The 18168-nt window shown below is 34.3% G+C and overlaps 1 protein-coding gene across 5 annotated transcripts in view; it reads left to right on the top strand.

Moving 5' to 3' along the window:
• The window catches only part of LOC110815245 (serine/threonine-protein kinase STY46-like), a 29274-nt gene that overhangs the window by 10437 nt on the left and 669 nt on the right, over nucleotides 1-18168 (top strand). For 3 of the 5 annotated variants that reach the window (XM_088206322.1, XM_088206340.1, XM_088206336.1), the window contains 11 exons: nucleotides 1058-1130; nucleotides 1443-1469; nucleotides 2060-2170; nucleotides 2663-2713; nucleotides 3435-3568; nucleotides 3664-3771; nucleotides 5446-5519; nucleotides 10926-11101; nucleotides 14242-14337; nucleotides 15415-15495; nucleotides 15607-15657. In XM_088206322.1, the coding sequence (XP_088062448.1) occupies nucleotides 1058-1130; nucleotides 1443-1469; nucleotides 2060-2170; nucleotides 2663-2713; nucleotides 3435-3568; nucleotides 3664-3771; nucleotides 5446-5519; nucleotides 10926-11101; nucleotides 14242-14337; nucleotides 15415-15495; nucleotides 15607-15657 (982 nt within the window). The remainder of the gene's footprint in view (nucleotides 1-1057; nucleotides 1131-1442; nucleotides 1470-2059; nucleotides 2171-2662; nucleotides 2714-3434; nucleotides 3569-3663; nucleotides 3772-5445; nucleotides 5520-10925; nucleotides 11102-14241; nucleotides 14338-15414; nucleotides 15496-15606; nucleotides 15658-18168) is intronic. The other 2 variants (XM_088206332.1, XM_088206326.1) reach the window with 2 other exon arrangements.

Genomic DNA, 18168 nt, shown 5'->3' with positions numbered 1-18168 from the left:
CTGCTGAACTAGAAATTTTCTTTCACCAACAACCAGGCAACAGCTCTTGCTGAAACAAAAATGTCCTTACCTTCTCTCCCTCTCTCTCTCAAAAGAAAAAAGTTCTATAGCTTAAAACTTTGCTTACTATGTCATGATTGCAACTTAGGTAGATAGCTGGGAATCCTTATTTTGCTGAGGAGCTTTCTCAATATATGATTCTTATATTTTTTTAGAAGCAGTTGTTGTGCAGCCGAACTTGGCATGAGCACAAGCAGCTACCCTTGCTAACACCGGCTTTTTCTTCTATCCTTGATGTGCCTCTAGAAGATGAGTTGGTTCAACCTTATCAATTGATGAACAATTTGCTGCATTATGGTAGATCTGTTTTGTTCTTCCATTGATTTTGCATATTAGCTAGGTTTTGAAATGTGCATGTGTGCATTGCTTTGAATGTTGACCTCTGCTATCTATTTTTCGTCAAAAATAGCAATGTTAAAAGGCACAAGAAAGCTGTATGTTGGCACGCATTAATGCACTGAGAAGAACTTTCAGTGTCAGGTACAATAAGTAAAGTGCAATATGTGATAAGAACCAGACACTAAGTGAGATAAGCTAGAATTCTTGAAAAAATGTGCATAATTATCTAACAATAGCTTGTTGGAGCTTATATAATTACATGCAACAAGGATAGCAGGCAACTGCATGCTAGGTTGTTGGCTTTATAAATTAGCTGGAATATGTATTTCAGAAAAAAAAAAGAATTAGCAGGAATATGAAGTGTAACATGTGATTGTTTCCATTCTTCACATGTTGACTTCCATTATGATTTTTGCAGCTCAAAAACATATGAAAAGGAAATATCAAAATGAAACTCTAGTGGTGGTTTGTCATAAAAGTATCCTTAATAGCACTCATAACCATATGAATTCAGCAACTTGCTTACTGTATGCTTTTACAATGAATCTGTGAATGCGCATGCGCGTTTGTGCACTGCTGCAAATGTATTTGTGCATGAATATATATGCATATAGGTATTGTATGGGGCATAAATTGATTTCTAAAAGATATAATGCAGGCAAGATATCTTACAGGTACCAATTCATGAAGTGATATTTTCCACTGTTGACAAACCAAAGCTTCTTAGTCAGGTATGTATGAACAATTATATCTGTATGATCATAATAGTTGCATCTTTTACTAAATCTTTAATGGCACTTTTTAGCATCTTATATAATTATATTTTGTTTTGTTTTTTAAATGCATTTGGTTAGTTCTCTGGTTAGCTTATGATAAACAATCCCTCAAAAACTAAGTCTTTTTAAGGTTATGCATTAAAAATGTATTATAATGAACTTCATTTTTATTTCCAAATGATTTTAAGAAGAAATTCACTTGTAAATGAATTCTTCTCTTTGGAATAAATCATGAACTTCTAAAATATTTTATGGAATACCTTGCAGTTTTGGTTCTGCATTTCTAATATACAGGTACTTTGAATTTATTTGTATCTCAACGTATATGTTTATGATTCATAGTCAGTTCTCTTTAGATTACATAAACTTTTGATGGAATTTGAAATATATTGTTTTTGTTTCATTTGAAGTTTTACTTTGAATTGAATTTCATGTTTGGAATAACTCCAAATATAGAAATTAAGATTTTCAAATGAACTTTTTGCAATTTTTATGGAATTCACTTATTCGAGAGACACCTAAATACATTTTTCTCTGTTTGACATTAGTTAGTTTTCTTAAATTCATTTGTCTCTCTCTCTCTCTCTCTCTCTCTCTCTCTCTCTCTCTCTCTGGGAAGGGAGTGGAGAGGGGGATGGGTGATTGCCTGATGTTCATCTCTCACAGTAAATACCAATTTCAAAATGAATAACTTTCAAACTGAGCTTGTCATCTAACTCAATGTCATTTTCTTCTGGCTAGTGAATAAGTTGCCTCATGTTCATCTCTCACACTAGAAGTACAATAAGTTGTTAAAAGCTAGTGAAATAATTTTTAATACCAAGTTCAAAATGAATGACTTCCAAACTGAGGGTGTCATCTAACTCAATGTCATTTTCTTCTAGCTTTCTGCTTTGCTCTCTGACATAGGACTTAACATCCGTGAGGCTCATGTGTTCTCGACAACGGACGGATACTCACTGGATGTGTTTGTGGTAGATGGATGGCCTATTGAGGTACTAGGTCTACAACATTTGCATTGTTTCTCTACGTGAATTTTGGGTTTTGTGTATTATGTGAATCATTGTGACATCATTATTTGTTAAGTATCATCTTCTTTGGATGGGAATAAGAAGTCCTTATGTTATACATCAATCCATATATCGTATCTGTTGTTTCTACTGTTTCTATCTCAAGTTAGTGTCATTATCTGGGCTGTTATGGATAGTACTTATATTAGTGATAAAAACATGTTGCTGAAAATGGACGATTAATCACTATTTTTACTGGTTATGGTATCTCTTTCCTGGATAAAGGCATTCAATTATTACCTTGTCATACTTTTGTTATAATGTCTAAAATTTGTTAGGCCAGTAACTTTAAACAACCTCTACATTATCCAGGACCATAAACCCAATAATATATTAAGGAGCATTATGATTATATTTGCTTTATGACAGGGATCTTGCTGAGTCCGAATGTTGCTGACTTTGCAATGTTATGGCCAGGATACAGATGATTTATATAAGGCTATGGAAAAAGCAATTGGTAGAAGTGAGGTAAACATTCCTTTGTTTTCCTTTGGTTGAGTTTTTTGGTTCGCTATGGGTGCCTTTAAAGTAAAAAATTAGTGTAAAATATGGATATTAAAAGATAGGAGTATATATACATTTTTGAGTCTTAAAAGATCGTAATGTTTGATGTTCTATAGGTTGTTCGGTACATTATGTTCCCACAGTAGTTTGTAGTTTTGAATCACCTTCTTTCCAAAAAAACCTACAATGGTAATCTAGTTGTAAGAGAGTATTTAAAATTTCCTTTCACCCCACCTTCTTGTCTTTTTAATGAGCATCTTTTGAGATGTTTGCCTTTTTCTCTAATTTTTTAGCTCGCTAATTTTCATTTTCCTGCTTTTATCCTGAAGTCGCTTTGTCATCAATGCTTTATATAAAGTAACCTTGTCTGCGTTGCTATTCTTTGCTTAGGTTTAAGAATAATAAAAAGAAATATGATTTTACTCTTTAATGTCAAACCTGCTTTATGAAGCAATTAATGAGCCTATTTAGTATTTTGTTTGACGACCTGTTTCCCATCTCTGGGCTACCATCTCTTCTACATGTTTGTTTTGGTGCTCTATCGTTTTAACTTATTTTCAGCTCAGTGGTGCTTGTTGGCTATTGTTGCTTAACCTTTTCTTTTTTCTACTTGTATGAACTCCATTGTGTTCAAGGAAATTATGACTAATGAGATTGTGTTGACTCACATCGATTCAAAATTCAGGGATCATGGTCTGGTTCTTCACATTCAGCTGGAAATAAGACTTCAGTGACAGATATAAAATCCAGAGACTGGGAAATAGACAGAAGACTTCTGAAAATTGGAGAAAGAATTGCATCTGGTTCTTGTGGAGATCTGTAAGTTGGTCTGTCTAGACTTGTCTCCTTGGTAGCTTTATTTATTTATTCTTTAAAAATTTAGGCTCACCTATTCTTTTATGTTTTTTCTGAAGGTATCGTGGGGTTTACCTTGGTCAAGATGTAGCTATTAAAATTCTTAGATCTGAGCATTTGAATGAAGCCATCAAGGATGAATTTGCTCAAGAGGTGGCGATTCTAAGGTAAGAAGCCATGGAGCTACTTGACTAACATTCAATTTGTACTGGTTTTCTTTTATTTTATATTTCTTAATCCTGCTAGGAGAATGTTTAATTTTACCTGTGAATAAAAAAAGGTTTCCTTATGGTTCATCAGATTTCTTGAAGTTTATCCAGTGAAACTTAACTTACTCTCCTAGTCTTAGGATTAACTATTTGATCTTTTCAGGTTTGTTTTGAAGCAAAAGAGGTGCAAACTTTGTTGTTTGTTTTTATAAATCATCTCTTGCCATGGCAATTTTACGTGGTTGTAAATATAATACTAATTTGTTTTTCTCGCTATGTTGCTCTTCTTATTTAGTGAAAGTTTCCTTCTAGCTGTGAGGCACAGTGGCAGAGATTATGCCATTTTGCGATTTGACATTTATCAATTTCTAAATCTTTCAAAGAAGGAAAGTCACCAAGAATATTCAGTAAAAATTTCCTAGTTTCCAAATCTATACTTTTTAGGTGAATATAAACCTAATCTTGTTTAGTTTCATGAGTTACTTGATGCCTCTGGTGTACAGAAATAACAAATTACATAAACTGGGCAAATTGCTTGGAACTCACTTCATATTTCTTCGTCATATTTTTAAATGTTGAGGAACCAATTATTGTGGTCGCCCCTTTGTTTAATTCCTGTTTAATCCTATCTGGAATTTCTTAGAAACTGTTTCTACCTTCTACCTGGCTAGGTGGGAATTAGAAATCAATTTCTGAAGAATTTAAGATATAACTCTATCTTGTTAAAGTATACCTTAAATTCAAGGAATAATTTTGAAATGATTTAAGCATGAAAATTTAATTTTATATTATTAAAAAATATTGTAATAAGTAAGTAAAGGAACAGAATAGGAATTGAATCAAAAGACCATAAGTAACTGAGTTTGCACTAGGAGATTTTGGCATGTGTGGAGAATAGTGGTGGCAAAATTAACCTTCCCTGCCTTTTCTACAATAATATAATGGTTCGAACTTTGATGTGCAATCGTAAATTTTTATTAGTCAATCATGTAACATTGATTATGCTGGTTCTAGTGGAATTTGGTTGTTTAACGGCAGAAAGTAAATATGTTGAAGGACCTTGGTGACTTTTTAATCTCTAGTCTCTTAGATGTAAGGTTAGGATCTTTCATGTTTGCAGTTTCCCCTTGCTCCTGTAACCGGTGGTTGTGGTTCTTGCATAAGAAACTTCTCTGAGGCTTCTAGCATTCTGTTCTTGTAATTTTAAATTCTCTCTTTTATAAAATGATTTATTGCAGAGGAACTGACTTGAATTTCATCTGCTAACGAGCTTCCTTCAAAACAGTTTAGGTTAGTCATTCCTGTTTAATTGTTTTGAAAGTGTATTCGTTTGGATGACGTCTTTGGTTGTGATGGTTGAGCTCACTACTTTTGGTATTCATTTATGTAGAACTATCTGAAGCGTGTTCTGCTCTCCTTTTGGCTTTCCTTATCATTTCTAGTTTGCAATGTTATGCTCAAGTACAAGCATACACAAGAGGAGGATGGTCCTTAATTTTATTTTTTTGCATTAAATACTAAACTAGTGTTCAGATGTGATTACTTTTTGGCTGGCAGTTGTAGCATGACAAATATAAAAGTGCAATTAATGACTTATTCGATGTTTATACTGCCTTCTTTTCTTAAATGCAGAGAAGTCCAACATAAAAATGTCGTTCGTTTTATTGGTGCTTGCACAAAGGCTCCTCATTTATGTATCGTCACAGGTACAGAACACTCTGCTGACAAATAAATGCTTTCTTTCTCTGAAATATCCTTCTTAATTTGCTCTTCTGTTTCTTTCTTTTATTTTGCAGTTGGATTTTGTATTTAACTAGTTTTTGTTAGCCCCTGCTACACTTGGTCTATAAATTTACCATATTAATTTTTAGTTATGCTATTAGTAAAAGTTTTATTTTGACAATTAGTATAATATTTGGTTTCAAAAAGTTCTATAGCCCGTGCTAGCTTGGATTATAAATTGACCATGTCAATCAATATTTTGTTATGCTCTTAGTAAACGTTTTAATTTGATAGTTAGTATAATTTTTAGTTTAAAAAAATTTTGTTTTAATAATACAGTTAAGGAAAATACAACATATGTGCTCCATGCTCATCCTCTAGTTATTCAGACCATAGAAATTTAACTAAGCAATTTAGTTTTGGTAGAATTTCTTCTGAGACAATTAGTATAATCCTTAACTGAACTGCTCAAAAAAGTATAATCCTTAATTTCACATTTTTTATTTCAGTTAAATTTTCAGGTAATAAAAGTGTGGCACATGTCTTTTTTACTTAACCATTTTTTATTGTGATAGAGAATTTTTAATTCAGTAGTTACTATAATCTGATTAGATAGTTTTAGTTATTATAGAATTTGAAGGTAGCCAGTTATAATATATAGTAAAATTAACTAAACAATTAGCAGAACTGTCATTAGGTTTTTTAATTCAACAATAATAAAATTGGGCATGCCAGTTTTGGTTTAAGTAGAAGTTGTAATAGATAATTGGTAGAATTTTTAATTGCATCAATTTTGAAATCGATAGATTTGTTTTAATCTAGAAAGTTGTTAATATGAGTTTTAATTATAAAACTAATCAATCCTTAAATTTTTAATTGCAAGAGATAGAGGACATTGACAAGAAAGAGGGGGAAGGGGTTGTTTCTAAAGAGGAGAGAGCAAGAAGAAAGGGGTTGAGGTTTGATGTGGCTTACAAATTGAGGATGAATGAGATCTCATGTGCCAGAAATCAAGAGAGAAATGGATTCAAGAGGGTGATAGAACACTTGATACTTCCACTGCTTAGCCAGTCACAAAAGGAGATGCAATTTTGTTGAACAGTTAACTGTGAACAACCGAGTCATCAAGGGGAATAGCGACATGAGGAAAGAGGCTGGTGAGTTCTTTGCAAAGCTGTATAATGAAGACATTTCTAGAAGACTGAGAGTTGACAACCTGAATTTTGAGATGATCCATAATGATAATAGAATTAATATGGAAAGGGAGTTCACTGAAGATGAGGTTAAAGAGGTACTCATGAGTTGCAATGGAGACAAAGCTCTCGGTCCTAATGGTTTCAATATGAGATTTTGGAGGAATTTTACATGTGGTTAAAAAAGATACTATGGAAATGTTTAATGAATTCCATAACTTTGGGTCTTTTGTAAATCATTGAACTCTACTTTTTTGGTCCTTATTGCAAAAAAAGAAGGGGTAAAAAATATCAGAGACTTCAGGTCCATTAATTTGGTGGACTGCATATACAAGCTTATGTTGAAGGTCCTTGCAAATAGATTGTCTGGGGTGTTGGGTATAGTGATTAGAGAGAATCAACATGTTTTTGTGGAAGGAAGACAGATTATGGATGCTGTTTTGGTGGCTAATGCAGTGGTTGATGATTTGATTAACAGCAAGAGAGATGTGATTTTGTGCAAATTGGACATGGAAAAAGACTATGATCATGCTAGTTGGGATTTTGTGAATTACATTTTGAGTAGATTGGAGTTTGGTGAGCGGTGGAGAAAATAGATTTGGACATGTGTAACTACTACATCGTTTGCGGTTATGATCAATGGTGGCCCTTCCCACTTTTTCAAGGTTTCTAGAGGTTTTAAGACAAGGCAACCCATTATCCCCTCTACTATTTATTGTAGTTATGAAAGCACTGAACAAGTTGATTGAGAGGGCGAATGAGCTGGATTTATTGAGAGGGGTGTGGGTTGGGAGAAGGAACCAGCAGATTGAAGTTACTCATTTATTTTTTGCAGATGATACATAATTTTTTGTCAACCAGAGAAGAAAATGATCATGGGTTTAAGCTGTGTACTTATGTGTCTTCAAGCTGTATATGGGTTGGATATTAACTAAATAAATATGAGATGATCAGCATTGGGAGCTGGGATAATGCTGAGTATTTGGCGGACTTGTTGGGCTGTAAATTGGAAAATCTACCTATTAAATATTTGAGTCTTCCACTTGGCTCCAAATATAAAGATGTTGGGATGTGGGAACTGGTGATTGAATCCTTTGAAAAGCGACTTGCTAGTTAGAAGAGAAATTTCTTATCCAAAGGTGGTAGACTCACGCTTATTAAAAGTACTCTTGCTAATCTTCCTATTACTACTTGTCTACAATGACTATTCCGGTGAAGATTGCTAAGACTTTGGAAAGAATTCAATTCCGTTTCCTTTAGGGGGATGAGGAAGGAAATAGGAAATTCTACTTGGTTAAGTGGGAGGAGGTGAAAAAGCCAGTGAGTATGGGCGGTTTGGGGATCCGGTCTTTGATTGAGATGAATAAAGCATTATAAGGTAAATGGTTATGGAATTACTTGAAAGGGAAGAGCGTCTATGGAAAAGAGTGGTCGAAGCGAGGTGGGGTAGGTGGGTGGATTGCTATTATTGGTGCAATTCGGGCCGCTCGCATGGTTTGAGTGTGTGAAGAAAGATTGGCATTAGCTGTGATAATTTCTCCCAAAATATTAAGTGGTAGTTGGCGAGGGGAGATAAAATCTGTTTCTGGTTAGATGAGTGGATTGGTAGCTGGAAACTTAAAGACCAATTCCGGCATATATTTGCTATTGCTAAGAATAAATTTAGCATGGTGGAGAATATCTATGATGGTGAAGGACAAGGGGTGGTATGGAATGTAGAGGTGTTGAGAAACTTGAATGATTGGGAGGTTGGGGAATATGAAGAGCTTCTGCAGCTGTTGGTCAATGTGAAAATGAAAACTAATAGCGACAGTTTAGTGTGGAAACAGAAGCATGATGGAAATTTTACTGTTAAGTCTTATTATGAAGTATTGATGGGTTATAACAGTAATGAGGCTTCACAGTTATTGTGAAGTATTGATGGGGTATAACAGTAATGAGGCTTCACAGTTCCCTTACAAACAGATATGGAAAGTTCATGCGCCTCCTAGAATAGTTTTCTTTGCTTGGGAAGCTGGGAGGGAGAGTATATTGACCATTGATAAGTTGAAGAGAGGCAGAGTGATGGTGAATGCCTGTTATTTATCTATGTAAAAGGGATGCTGAAACTTGCAATCATTTGCTTTTATGGTATCTATTGCTCATAATTTATGGTCGATGGTTTATGGTCTGCTGGATATTTGTTGGGTCAGGGCGGGTTCCATGAAGGAGTTATGGGCTTGGGGTGGGATCTGCAAAAAGAAGAAATTTTTGAAACTTATCCCCTTGACTATCATGTGGGTGCTTTGGAAAGAGAGGAATAGGAGGGCGTTGGATAGGGTTGAGAATTACATTGTAAAGATTAAAGATAGTTGGTATCATTATTTTGACTCTATTTTTTTGAGGCATGTCAAGTATAGATAGAAGATTTTGGACATGTCATATGTAGCATTACTGAGCTGTAAATTCTTTGTTTATGGGTGGCACCCCACTGGTGTTTCACTTTAATGTTGTTTCACATTTTTTATTTAAAAAAATAACTTTAGTTTTAGTAGAATTTTTAATTATGCACTTGGTAAAATTTGAATTAGACAGTTGCATCTTTTTATTTCAGTAGGTTTTCAATCATATAATTATTAGTATAATTGTCAAGTAAATAGTTTTAATTTCGATAGAAGTTTCGGTTAATGTAATTGTGATGTTTAGTAGAATTTCTAATTAGATAGTAGGACTTCTAATTAGATATTTTTTATTTTGGTAAAATTTTCAGTCAATCAATTATATTTTTCCCTTTCTAAATTATGCTTTTCTAAACAGTAAAATTTTTTAGTTAGAAAATTGAAATTTTAATATAAAAAGTTAGAATTTTTAATTAGATAGCTTTATTTTTAATTAAAGTTATATGGTTAATAGAATTTTAATTATTGATTTTCAATTTAGGTATAATTAATAAAAATGTGATGCATGCCCTTTGAATTAAAATTCACTAGTTAGTATAATTTTTAAATAAACAATTAGGAGTTTAACATCAGTCTTAATTCAAGTAGAATTTTTGACTAAATAACAGATTTAATTAAACAGTTAGTAGACTTTTTTACACAATAGTTTTTAATTAGACAATTTCAGTTTCACTAAAATTTTTAGCTTGTACAATTGCAACATTGCCATTGTTAATTTTATCATTTTAATTAAAATAGAATAGTTAGTTAGAAATTAGTATAATTTTTTATTAGCTAATTCTAATTTTAGTAAAATTATTGATTAGACAGTTAATCAGATTATAAAAGTAATATATATATTATTAATTTGATTTTACTTGATTTTAATGGATTTCTAAAATAAGAAAGATTTAAAAAAAAGAGATTGTATTTCTTTTTTTAGATTGATTAATTTTGAACTTAAATTAATTTGTTCATATATATTTAAAGTATTGAAATTTATTTACAAACTCTAGCGATCATGTCCTTAGTGGCAACTACTTTAATAATATATAGATTGAAATGTTTATAGCATGCATGGTGGTATTTGCAACTTCTTCATTTTTTATAAATATTCAGATGACTATTTTGGCAACATTTTTATGTTTAAGTTTGTTTGAATAAGTCAAACCGAGTGTTTTGGATATTATTAAACAGTTGCTGGTCTTGATGAGGGCAGTTTCAATCCCTAAGAAGGCAGTTAGGTTGTAATTGACAGACCTATGTAATGGGCTTCTGTTTTATGATATGTATGCAGAAGGTTGGTCTTAAAGTTTATTAAGTACAACTTAAGGAGATCTTCGGGTTCTCTCTTAATAAGCCCTTGTATTCATCTTCACACAGGTTTGAAAGAAAGGGAAAAAAATCCGAGAAAATCTGGTTCATATCTAATAGTTCACCTTCCAAGGACCCATAACGAGATCCAGGAGACTGGAATGTCCTGGCACTTTTGTTCTTTTTCAATATAGATGGCACCCCCTTGGTGCTATTTAATGTTATTTCCCTTTTTCTTCTGAAAGAAAATCTCCTAGCAGATTGCATTTTGTGGTTGAAACTACTTATTTAATGTCCTTGAGGGCTGGTTAAACTGTGTTAATTAAACATGGGCTTATTTAAGTTTGACTGTCAAAGTTGCTTGGAATTGTGTCTAAGATAGAAGCAACAATATGTTCAGGTATATCATATTTCATGCTTTCTTATTTAACCAAATGCATCTTATGACTTCTGTTCTTGATTGCAGAGTATATGCCAGGAGGAAGTCTTTACGATTATTTACATAAGCATCATAATGTCTTGAAATTCTCTCAGTTGCTGAAATTTGCAATTGATGTCTGCAAAGGGATGGAATATTTGCATCAAAACAACATAATTCATAGGGACCTGAAGACAGCAAATCTACTAATGGATACCCACAATGTATGTACTTACTGTATTGTTTGTGTTAAATGTCAATGCAGCTGCTTCTTAAGTCATAAAACATGGAAACCAATGAATTAAAATTGATCTTTTAATAGTTCCATTTAATAGTTGTCTGATTTGTGGGTCCCAAACGAGCTTAGGTGAATAAATATTTGCATTATAGCTTGTTTTCAAATGTTACATAGTTCACCTTTCGCTTGGAACTTGATTCAAGTTTTTTCCCCTTTTAAGGTTCATATTCAACACCTATTAAATCTAAAAGTTGTGATTTTGGTAAGGAAATGAGCCTCATTAAATTTGCGGAGGAATACACACACACACACACTCATGGACATTTTAAAAAATTGAAGAGAGGAATACAGTTTTGACCCCTATGTTTGTCCTTCCTCAAATTCAATCTCTTTTTTTGGTGACAGTTAAATAGTTTTTCATATTTTATATAAAACACTGCTTTTTAAAGCTCTGATCTGATAACTTTTTGTTTTTCTCTCTAATTTTCATTTGTTTAGTTAAATTTCACATGGCCTTTTTAAAAGGCTAAAAATGTGTTAATGTCCAAAAGAAAAAACTAGTGGAATTATGTAAAGGACTATTTCGAAACTACAGGGACGGGTCATTAGGAATAACCATAGCGTTTAAATTTAAATATGGCAGAACCATGTAAGGCGAAATTGTAATTTTTCAAAAATTAAAGCAGGGAAGTACCTAGATATATAAATATATACGGTGTTGACTAGTGATTCAGTTAGTATGGCAAGGGCTTTGGAGTGTAGATCTGTGAATTTGCTTATCAATTATTTGGGCTTCCCTTTCGGTACTAGCTTCAAAGAGGTAAGAATGTGGGATCCGGTGGTGGATAAATTTGAGAAGAGGTTGGCAGGTTGGAAGAGGGGCCTTTGTTAAAAGGAGGAAGACTCATGCTCATCAGGAATACCTTGGATAATATTTCCATTTACTACATGTCTTTGTTAACCATTCTTAAAAGTGTGGTTAAGAAGTTGGAAGCCATATAGAGCAAGTTTCTATGGGGTAACATAGGTAAAAGACTAAGGTATCATTTTGTGGTGTGGATTGAGCTCAAGAAGCCTCTATATCTTGGTGGGTTGGGTTTGCAATCTTTGTAGGAGATGAACGAGGCTCTATAGGGTAAATGATTATGGAGATTTTTCGTAGAGGAAGAAGCGATGTGGAGAAAAACAATTTTAGCAAAATTTGGCATGGAATGATAAAGGTTGGCTTAACAGAGAGAGTTCAAGGCCACATGGGAAAAACTTGTGGAAAAAGATCACCCGAGAGAAAGGAAATTTTTAGGAGTATATATGGTGGAAGGTTGGTAGGGGAATAAAGTTAGACTATGGGAGGATTAGTAGTTGGAAGAGGGGGCGCTCTGAGAGCATGTTTTCTTCATATTTAAGCAATTGCACAATAGAAAGATATCAAGATTTGTGACTCTCTGGTAGAGAAAAGTAGCGGTGGGAAGGAATGACTGGTGCTTTTGTCACGATATCTCAGTGATTGGGAAATTGGAGAATACGAGGAGTTATTGAGCATGTTATCTTACGTTTCATTGGCTAGAAGCATCAATACACCACGATGGTGCCTTGCCTCTGATAGGTCTTTCTCAGTTAAATCCTTCTATAAGAAGTTGTACAAGTATGGAGATGATGATATACACTTCCCTATCAGGTAGATGTGAATGACTAGTTTCCCACCCCGGGTTTCTTCTTTTGCTTTGGAGGCTAGTATGAAATGTCTTTTTTACCATTGAAAATTTGGAGAAGAGGGGAAAAATATTAGTCAATGCTTGTTTTCTATGTAAGAGGAATGAAGAGACTTGTGAGCATGTTTTGCTTTTGGTGTCCGGGGGTTTACAAGCTGTGGACATTGGTATATGGGCTGTTGAGCATTTGCGGGCTGATGGCAGATTCGGTGAGGGAAGAAATTTGAGCGTGGAAGGGTGTAAGAGGCCGGTGGAAACAAGTGGAAATAATTCCGGTCTCTGTCTTTTACATAGTTTGGACGAAGAGGAATAGGAGGGCTTTCGATAGGTTCAAGGATGTAAATGATTTAGATATCCGTAAGAATAGATGGTCTCAGGCTCTTAGTTTTTTTCATGCGTTCATCCTCTTGTTTCTGTGAGGGATTGAGTGAAACTTGTTGATATGTTAATTTATTTATAAATTTTGTACATGGGTGGCGCTCCTTAGGTGTCCATACTAAGACAATTCACACTTTATATTTCAAAAAATATATTTATAAGTTTGAAGTACATAATCAGACATGCATTCCGGCTTTGTAATCAAGTTGTGGGTTTGCAGTCTGCTTGTTAAAAACAAAGACCTTATATATGAGTTTTGAACTTGATTAAGAGCTTGGTGAAATCAAATTTGATTGGTGTTTGTATGAGATGAGCTCGAACGATTTGGCAGTGGGCTCAGTTCAGTGCGGGCCCTAGGTTGGTTGTTCGATAGAAAACATGCAGCCGAGAATGTGATGATGGAAGGAGTTTTCGTTTTTGCATCCACATGTGAAAAATGGTTCGTGAGAAAAAAATATAATATTAAATGATGCAATGATGAGTTGTCATTGTCTGCTTAGCAATTATATTGCATAGTTCGTGTTCAAATTAGTAATATATCAACTTTACTGGAAATCTAATAGCATATTTTGTTTTGAACTTTTTATGCAAGTGGTCGATTAAGACCAGGGTCTTTTTATCACTGGATCTTGTACCATGTGAGGGAAAGTTTTCTTTTCTTTATGAATGTTAGAAGTTAATTTTCGATCACTAAATCATTATGTTTTGGCTCATTGATTTTGCATTTTCTATTTTAGCAACATGAGGTCTCCTTGGTGTCTAATGATCTATATTGCTGTTGGTTTCTTTGTCAATATGTAATAAGTTTGAATGATTTTGAATTTTTCTTTTAGCAATGTGAGGTCTTGGTGGTATCTGGGGATCTATATTGCTGTCTTCCTAAAAGTGAGGGTAAATGTTGACAGGGTAGACCGTAAGAAAAATCAGCTGAATCAAAGAACCTATACCTTTGGCACTGGGTTACGAGATTTATGTGTAGTCATATTGTTTGCAGATCTTGTTTGTAGTGTTCTAAATATTCGTGCATTTATGTCTTAAGGTGGTTAAGGTGGCAGATTTTGGTGTTGCTCGGTTCCAGAATGAAGAGGGGGTAATGACAGCAGAGACTGGAACATACAGATGGATGGCACCTGAGGTGTGGAAACTCTTCTATTTGTTTCGTACTTTCTTCTGGAGCTCTGGATATCTTTTGCATATATGGAGTTCCACCCATTGTTTCATGGTGGGGATAACACCTCCATTTGTTAGTCTTTTGAGATCCTGTCGTGATCTGCAGATTAGCCTGGGACTTTCTGTTTCTCCAACTATAAGAGAATCAATTTTTCTGGTGAATGATACATGAAACGTGAGAAAGAGAGGAAGCTTTACTTTGAGTTTGATTTTTGTTTTTAATTTTCTTTTCAGTCGTTTAGCTAGTTTTAGCTTATACCATCTTTGCACATGCATGCCCACACATGTGCTCAATCGATGGTAGATGTTCAACTCTGGAGGATAACCTAATGGCCTCTTATTTTCATCCATTTCACATTGTAAAAGGATCTCAGAGTTTATTTTGAAACTAAATATGTAAAAAACGTTACATATCAAGTAAATTAACTTTCATTTCTTGTTCACAAGGAAAACTTTATCCTCAAGAGTGACTCAGCAAATTCTTGATTTCAGACCTTGTTGAGTTTTGCGACATCAATCCCTTTTCTGCAATTTTCCTACTGAGAAGTTGTTTTACTTTATACAACTTGAAGCATGTAATCTCAACTAGAGCCAACCCTTATAAGACCAATTGACTTGGATTGTATAGTTCCCGTGCACTCCTGCATCTTTAGACCCATATTTTACCATCTTCCTTCATTTCAACCTCTTCAAAATTCTACATCTAACTTTTGACTAATTAAATCTGTTTCCTATCTCTTTGAAGTGCTAAGAAAAGGATAGATGGGTTATGCAAATGCTTTGATTTTATTGGCTAGAATACAAGCTTCCTGGTGAAAACTAGTCGTTTTGTAATGACAGGACTAAACCTGCTTCCAAGGTTCCAATAGCATTGATGTCTTAATGATCCTTAATTTGTTTTTGCTGAAGGAAAAGATACCTCTATTTTATTGAGTTACCTAAATCATGCATTTTGTTAATATTTTATTCTAAGTAGTGTACTTCATCCTCTTTAAATTTGCATCTAGTGCAGAATTTACTCACATTATTTCTGTTATGCAAGGTTATAAACCATCAACCATATGATCAGAAAGCGGACATATTTAGCTTTGCTATTGTATTGTGGGAGCTAGTGACAGCAAAGGTAGTTATTAGTAACACCGTAACCAGCGTATGCTTTAATAAAAAAAATTATCTTGGACATGGAAAATATTCTTACGAAAATAATTTTCACCTTTTTTTGTTGGTATTGCAGGTCCCTTACGATACCATGACTCCATTACAAGCAGCCTTAGGAGTGAGACAGGTACAGAAATCTATGTGTATCCCTGTTGCTTGATGTCATATGAAAATTTAATATCACATCAATATCCAAGATCCAGTGATCAGGTTTCTTTTCAATAAATTTCTAGTTGTAGAAAGTCAAGTATAATTTTTCCTCTTTTATTTGCCTCTATTGTCACCTGTGACATCGTATAAAAGTGTTGTATCTAGAGTAGCTTTATGGTGTTCATGTTCAGTTGCTGGACGTATGCACAACTTTAATTTGATGCTTGAAGAGGTATGTAGATTAATAATATATGTCATACAGTATGTGATGTGGAAGATTCCTGTCCCTCCCAAGGTAATGGTCCTTTTTTGGACTGTGGTTCTGCATGACCTGAACACTGATGGTTTGCTCCAAGCTCATAGGCTGAATTGTGCTATGGTGTGTTTGTGTGATATGCTTTAAAGATGTTGGATCTCATAATCAGCTGCTTCTGCACTGTGATATGGCTTGGAGTCTTTAGTCTTGTCCATTTTATACTTTTGGTGTTTCTTGGGTTATTCCTTTTTATCTTGAGGGTTTCTGTTTTCTCTACTCTGTGATGTTGGTGGGAGGAAGGAGATTAGGTTTTAGGTTGTGGGCAACTTTTGTTGGGCTGCGGATAACCTGGTTAGATAGAAATGCCAAGATTTTCAGAGATGGTAAATCTCATATTTTCCTTCTTTTTGGTTAAGGTGTCTTTTCTGGCCCCCATTTGGGTAAAGGCATATGGGTACTATAAAGATTGTTCTTTGTTTGTGCTGAATTCATTTTTTATTTTTTGAAATACAAAATGGTAAGTGTGTAACTTGAGCACCAAGGGGGTGCAACCCATATACAAGTTTACAAGATATTTATTGTGCTGAATACATTGGCTATAATCTTTTTGAGTACGGTAGATTTTTCTCATTTTCTTTTATTTTGTTCTGTTTCTTCATAGAAGATAGCTGGTCCTTGTTGTATTTCTCTTACTCTCGCTAATAATACTTATTTTCTGTAAAAAAAAAATTATATTAGTAAATAGATATATTGATTACACTGAAAATGATAAAACCAAAGGTTAAAATGTATGTATATTAGAGGAGTCTATCACAAGAGGGGCCTTTATCTTTATCCTTTATCTAATGATTGCATGTAGTCTCTATTGCGAGATGATGTGGCTCTTAGACATCAATCTTGTGACTTGGCTGGTGAAATCATGTCTTGGCCGAAGGCTTTGTGAAGTACTGGCTTGTGTTGAACTTTAAGCTTGCCTGTTTTCAATGTCCCTTGACAAAATGATAATTCCATACAGATGTGTGAAATAAGGTTGGTACAGAGAGGTGACACCATTATTGTAACTAATGTTAGTTGATGTTTTAGCTATAGGGGCATGTGAGGCTCATGCAATAAAAACCCCAACCAAATGACTTCGGCAGCAGTAGAGACTGTGATGATATCTTGTTACCTGCCTTATTTCCATTAAAGTAGGCTGTTAGCTTAGGCCAGGGCGGGTGGAGTAAGTTGAAGTCCATGGTGGATGGTGTCCTTCCGATGTCAGGGCAGTCTAGTTTGTTTCAGAAAGATTATGCACAAACTATGGCGGTTCATCCACACCAACCTCATCTAGCTATCTGATAAATACTGAAGTGCTCTAATGTTTGTTGATATTTTCTGGTGTCTGTCTTTGGGAAATCATCTTCAAGCTGGACTTTTACAACGTGCCGAAGGGGGCTAATAGTGTCCAGCATCCACTTTCTTGACAGCATATCAGACATATACGTGCATGGGCTCAGAAGTACAATTTTTATGATTTCATTTAACCTCAACTCCAAGGAAACAAAATGAAGATTGCCAAGGTCCTTTACTAAAGGAGGATTTGGGGAGCAGCATATCAGGCATATAAGCACCTCTTACAAATCTACAATGCACTCCTCTTCATAGGCAGACTGTAAATCAATATATCTAAAAAAATATGACTCCACACTTGCCAATAAATGGTGTGAATACTTCATAAGTCGTACAAGTGTTAGGGCATTGGATAGGCCAAATAACATTCCCAACCAATCATATAGCCTCTCCTTAGTTTTGTGGTACTGTCCTTAGGCTGTCTTTCATTCATCCCTAGACCTGAAGCAAATTTGGTGATACCCTCTTCATAAATCAAGTATAGTATATGCTGAACCATTGAGCTTGTCCAACATGTCATCCAAATGAGGAATCAAAATCGGCATTTGATGATAATATGTTAATACAAACATTAGATGATTATGTTCCATTATTGAGATCTAAGGTCTTGTTGGGGTTGTTTAAAGTATTGTATTAAAACTTTTTTGTTGTGTTGTATTACACTCTCTTTTAAAATAAACCATATCAGGCCTATCAAGTTCTTACCCCAGGGATCATATGTATACAGATAACTGATTTTACATTTATTGAAGGTTTCTTGCAAAATGCAATCTTATCAATACGTGCAAAGAAGTTATTGAACATAATAGAAAAAAGTAGTGAGGTGGTGGTTAAGGTGTCAGT

This window comes from Carica papaya, chromosome 1, assembly GCF_054855325.1.
Source record: "Carica papaya isolate Zhongbai chromosome 1, ASM5485532v1, whole genome shotgun sequence".
Lineage (NCBI taxonomy): Eukaryota > Viridiplantae > Streptophyta > Magnoliopsida > Brassicales > Caricaceae > Carica > Carica papaya.
Note: the sequence above shows the minus strand (reverse complement) of the source record. Positions and strands in the feature narration are given on the sequence as shown.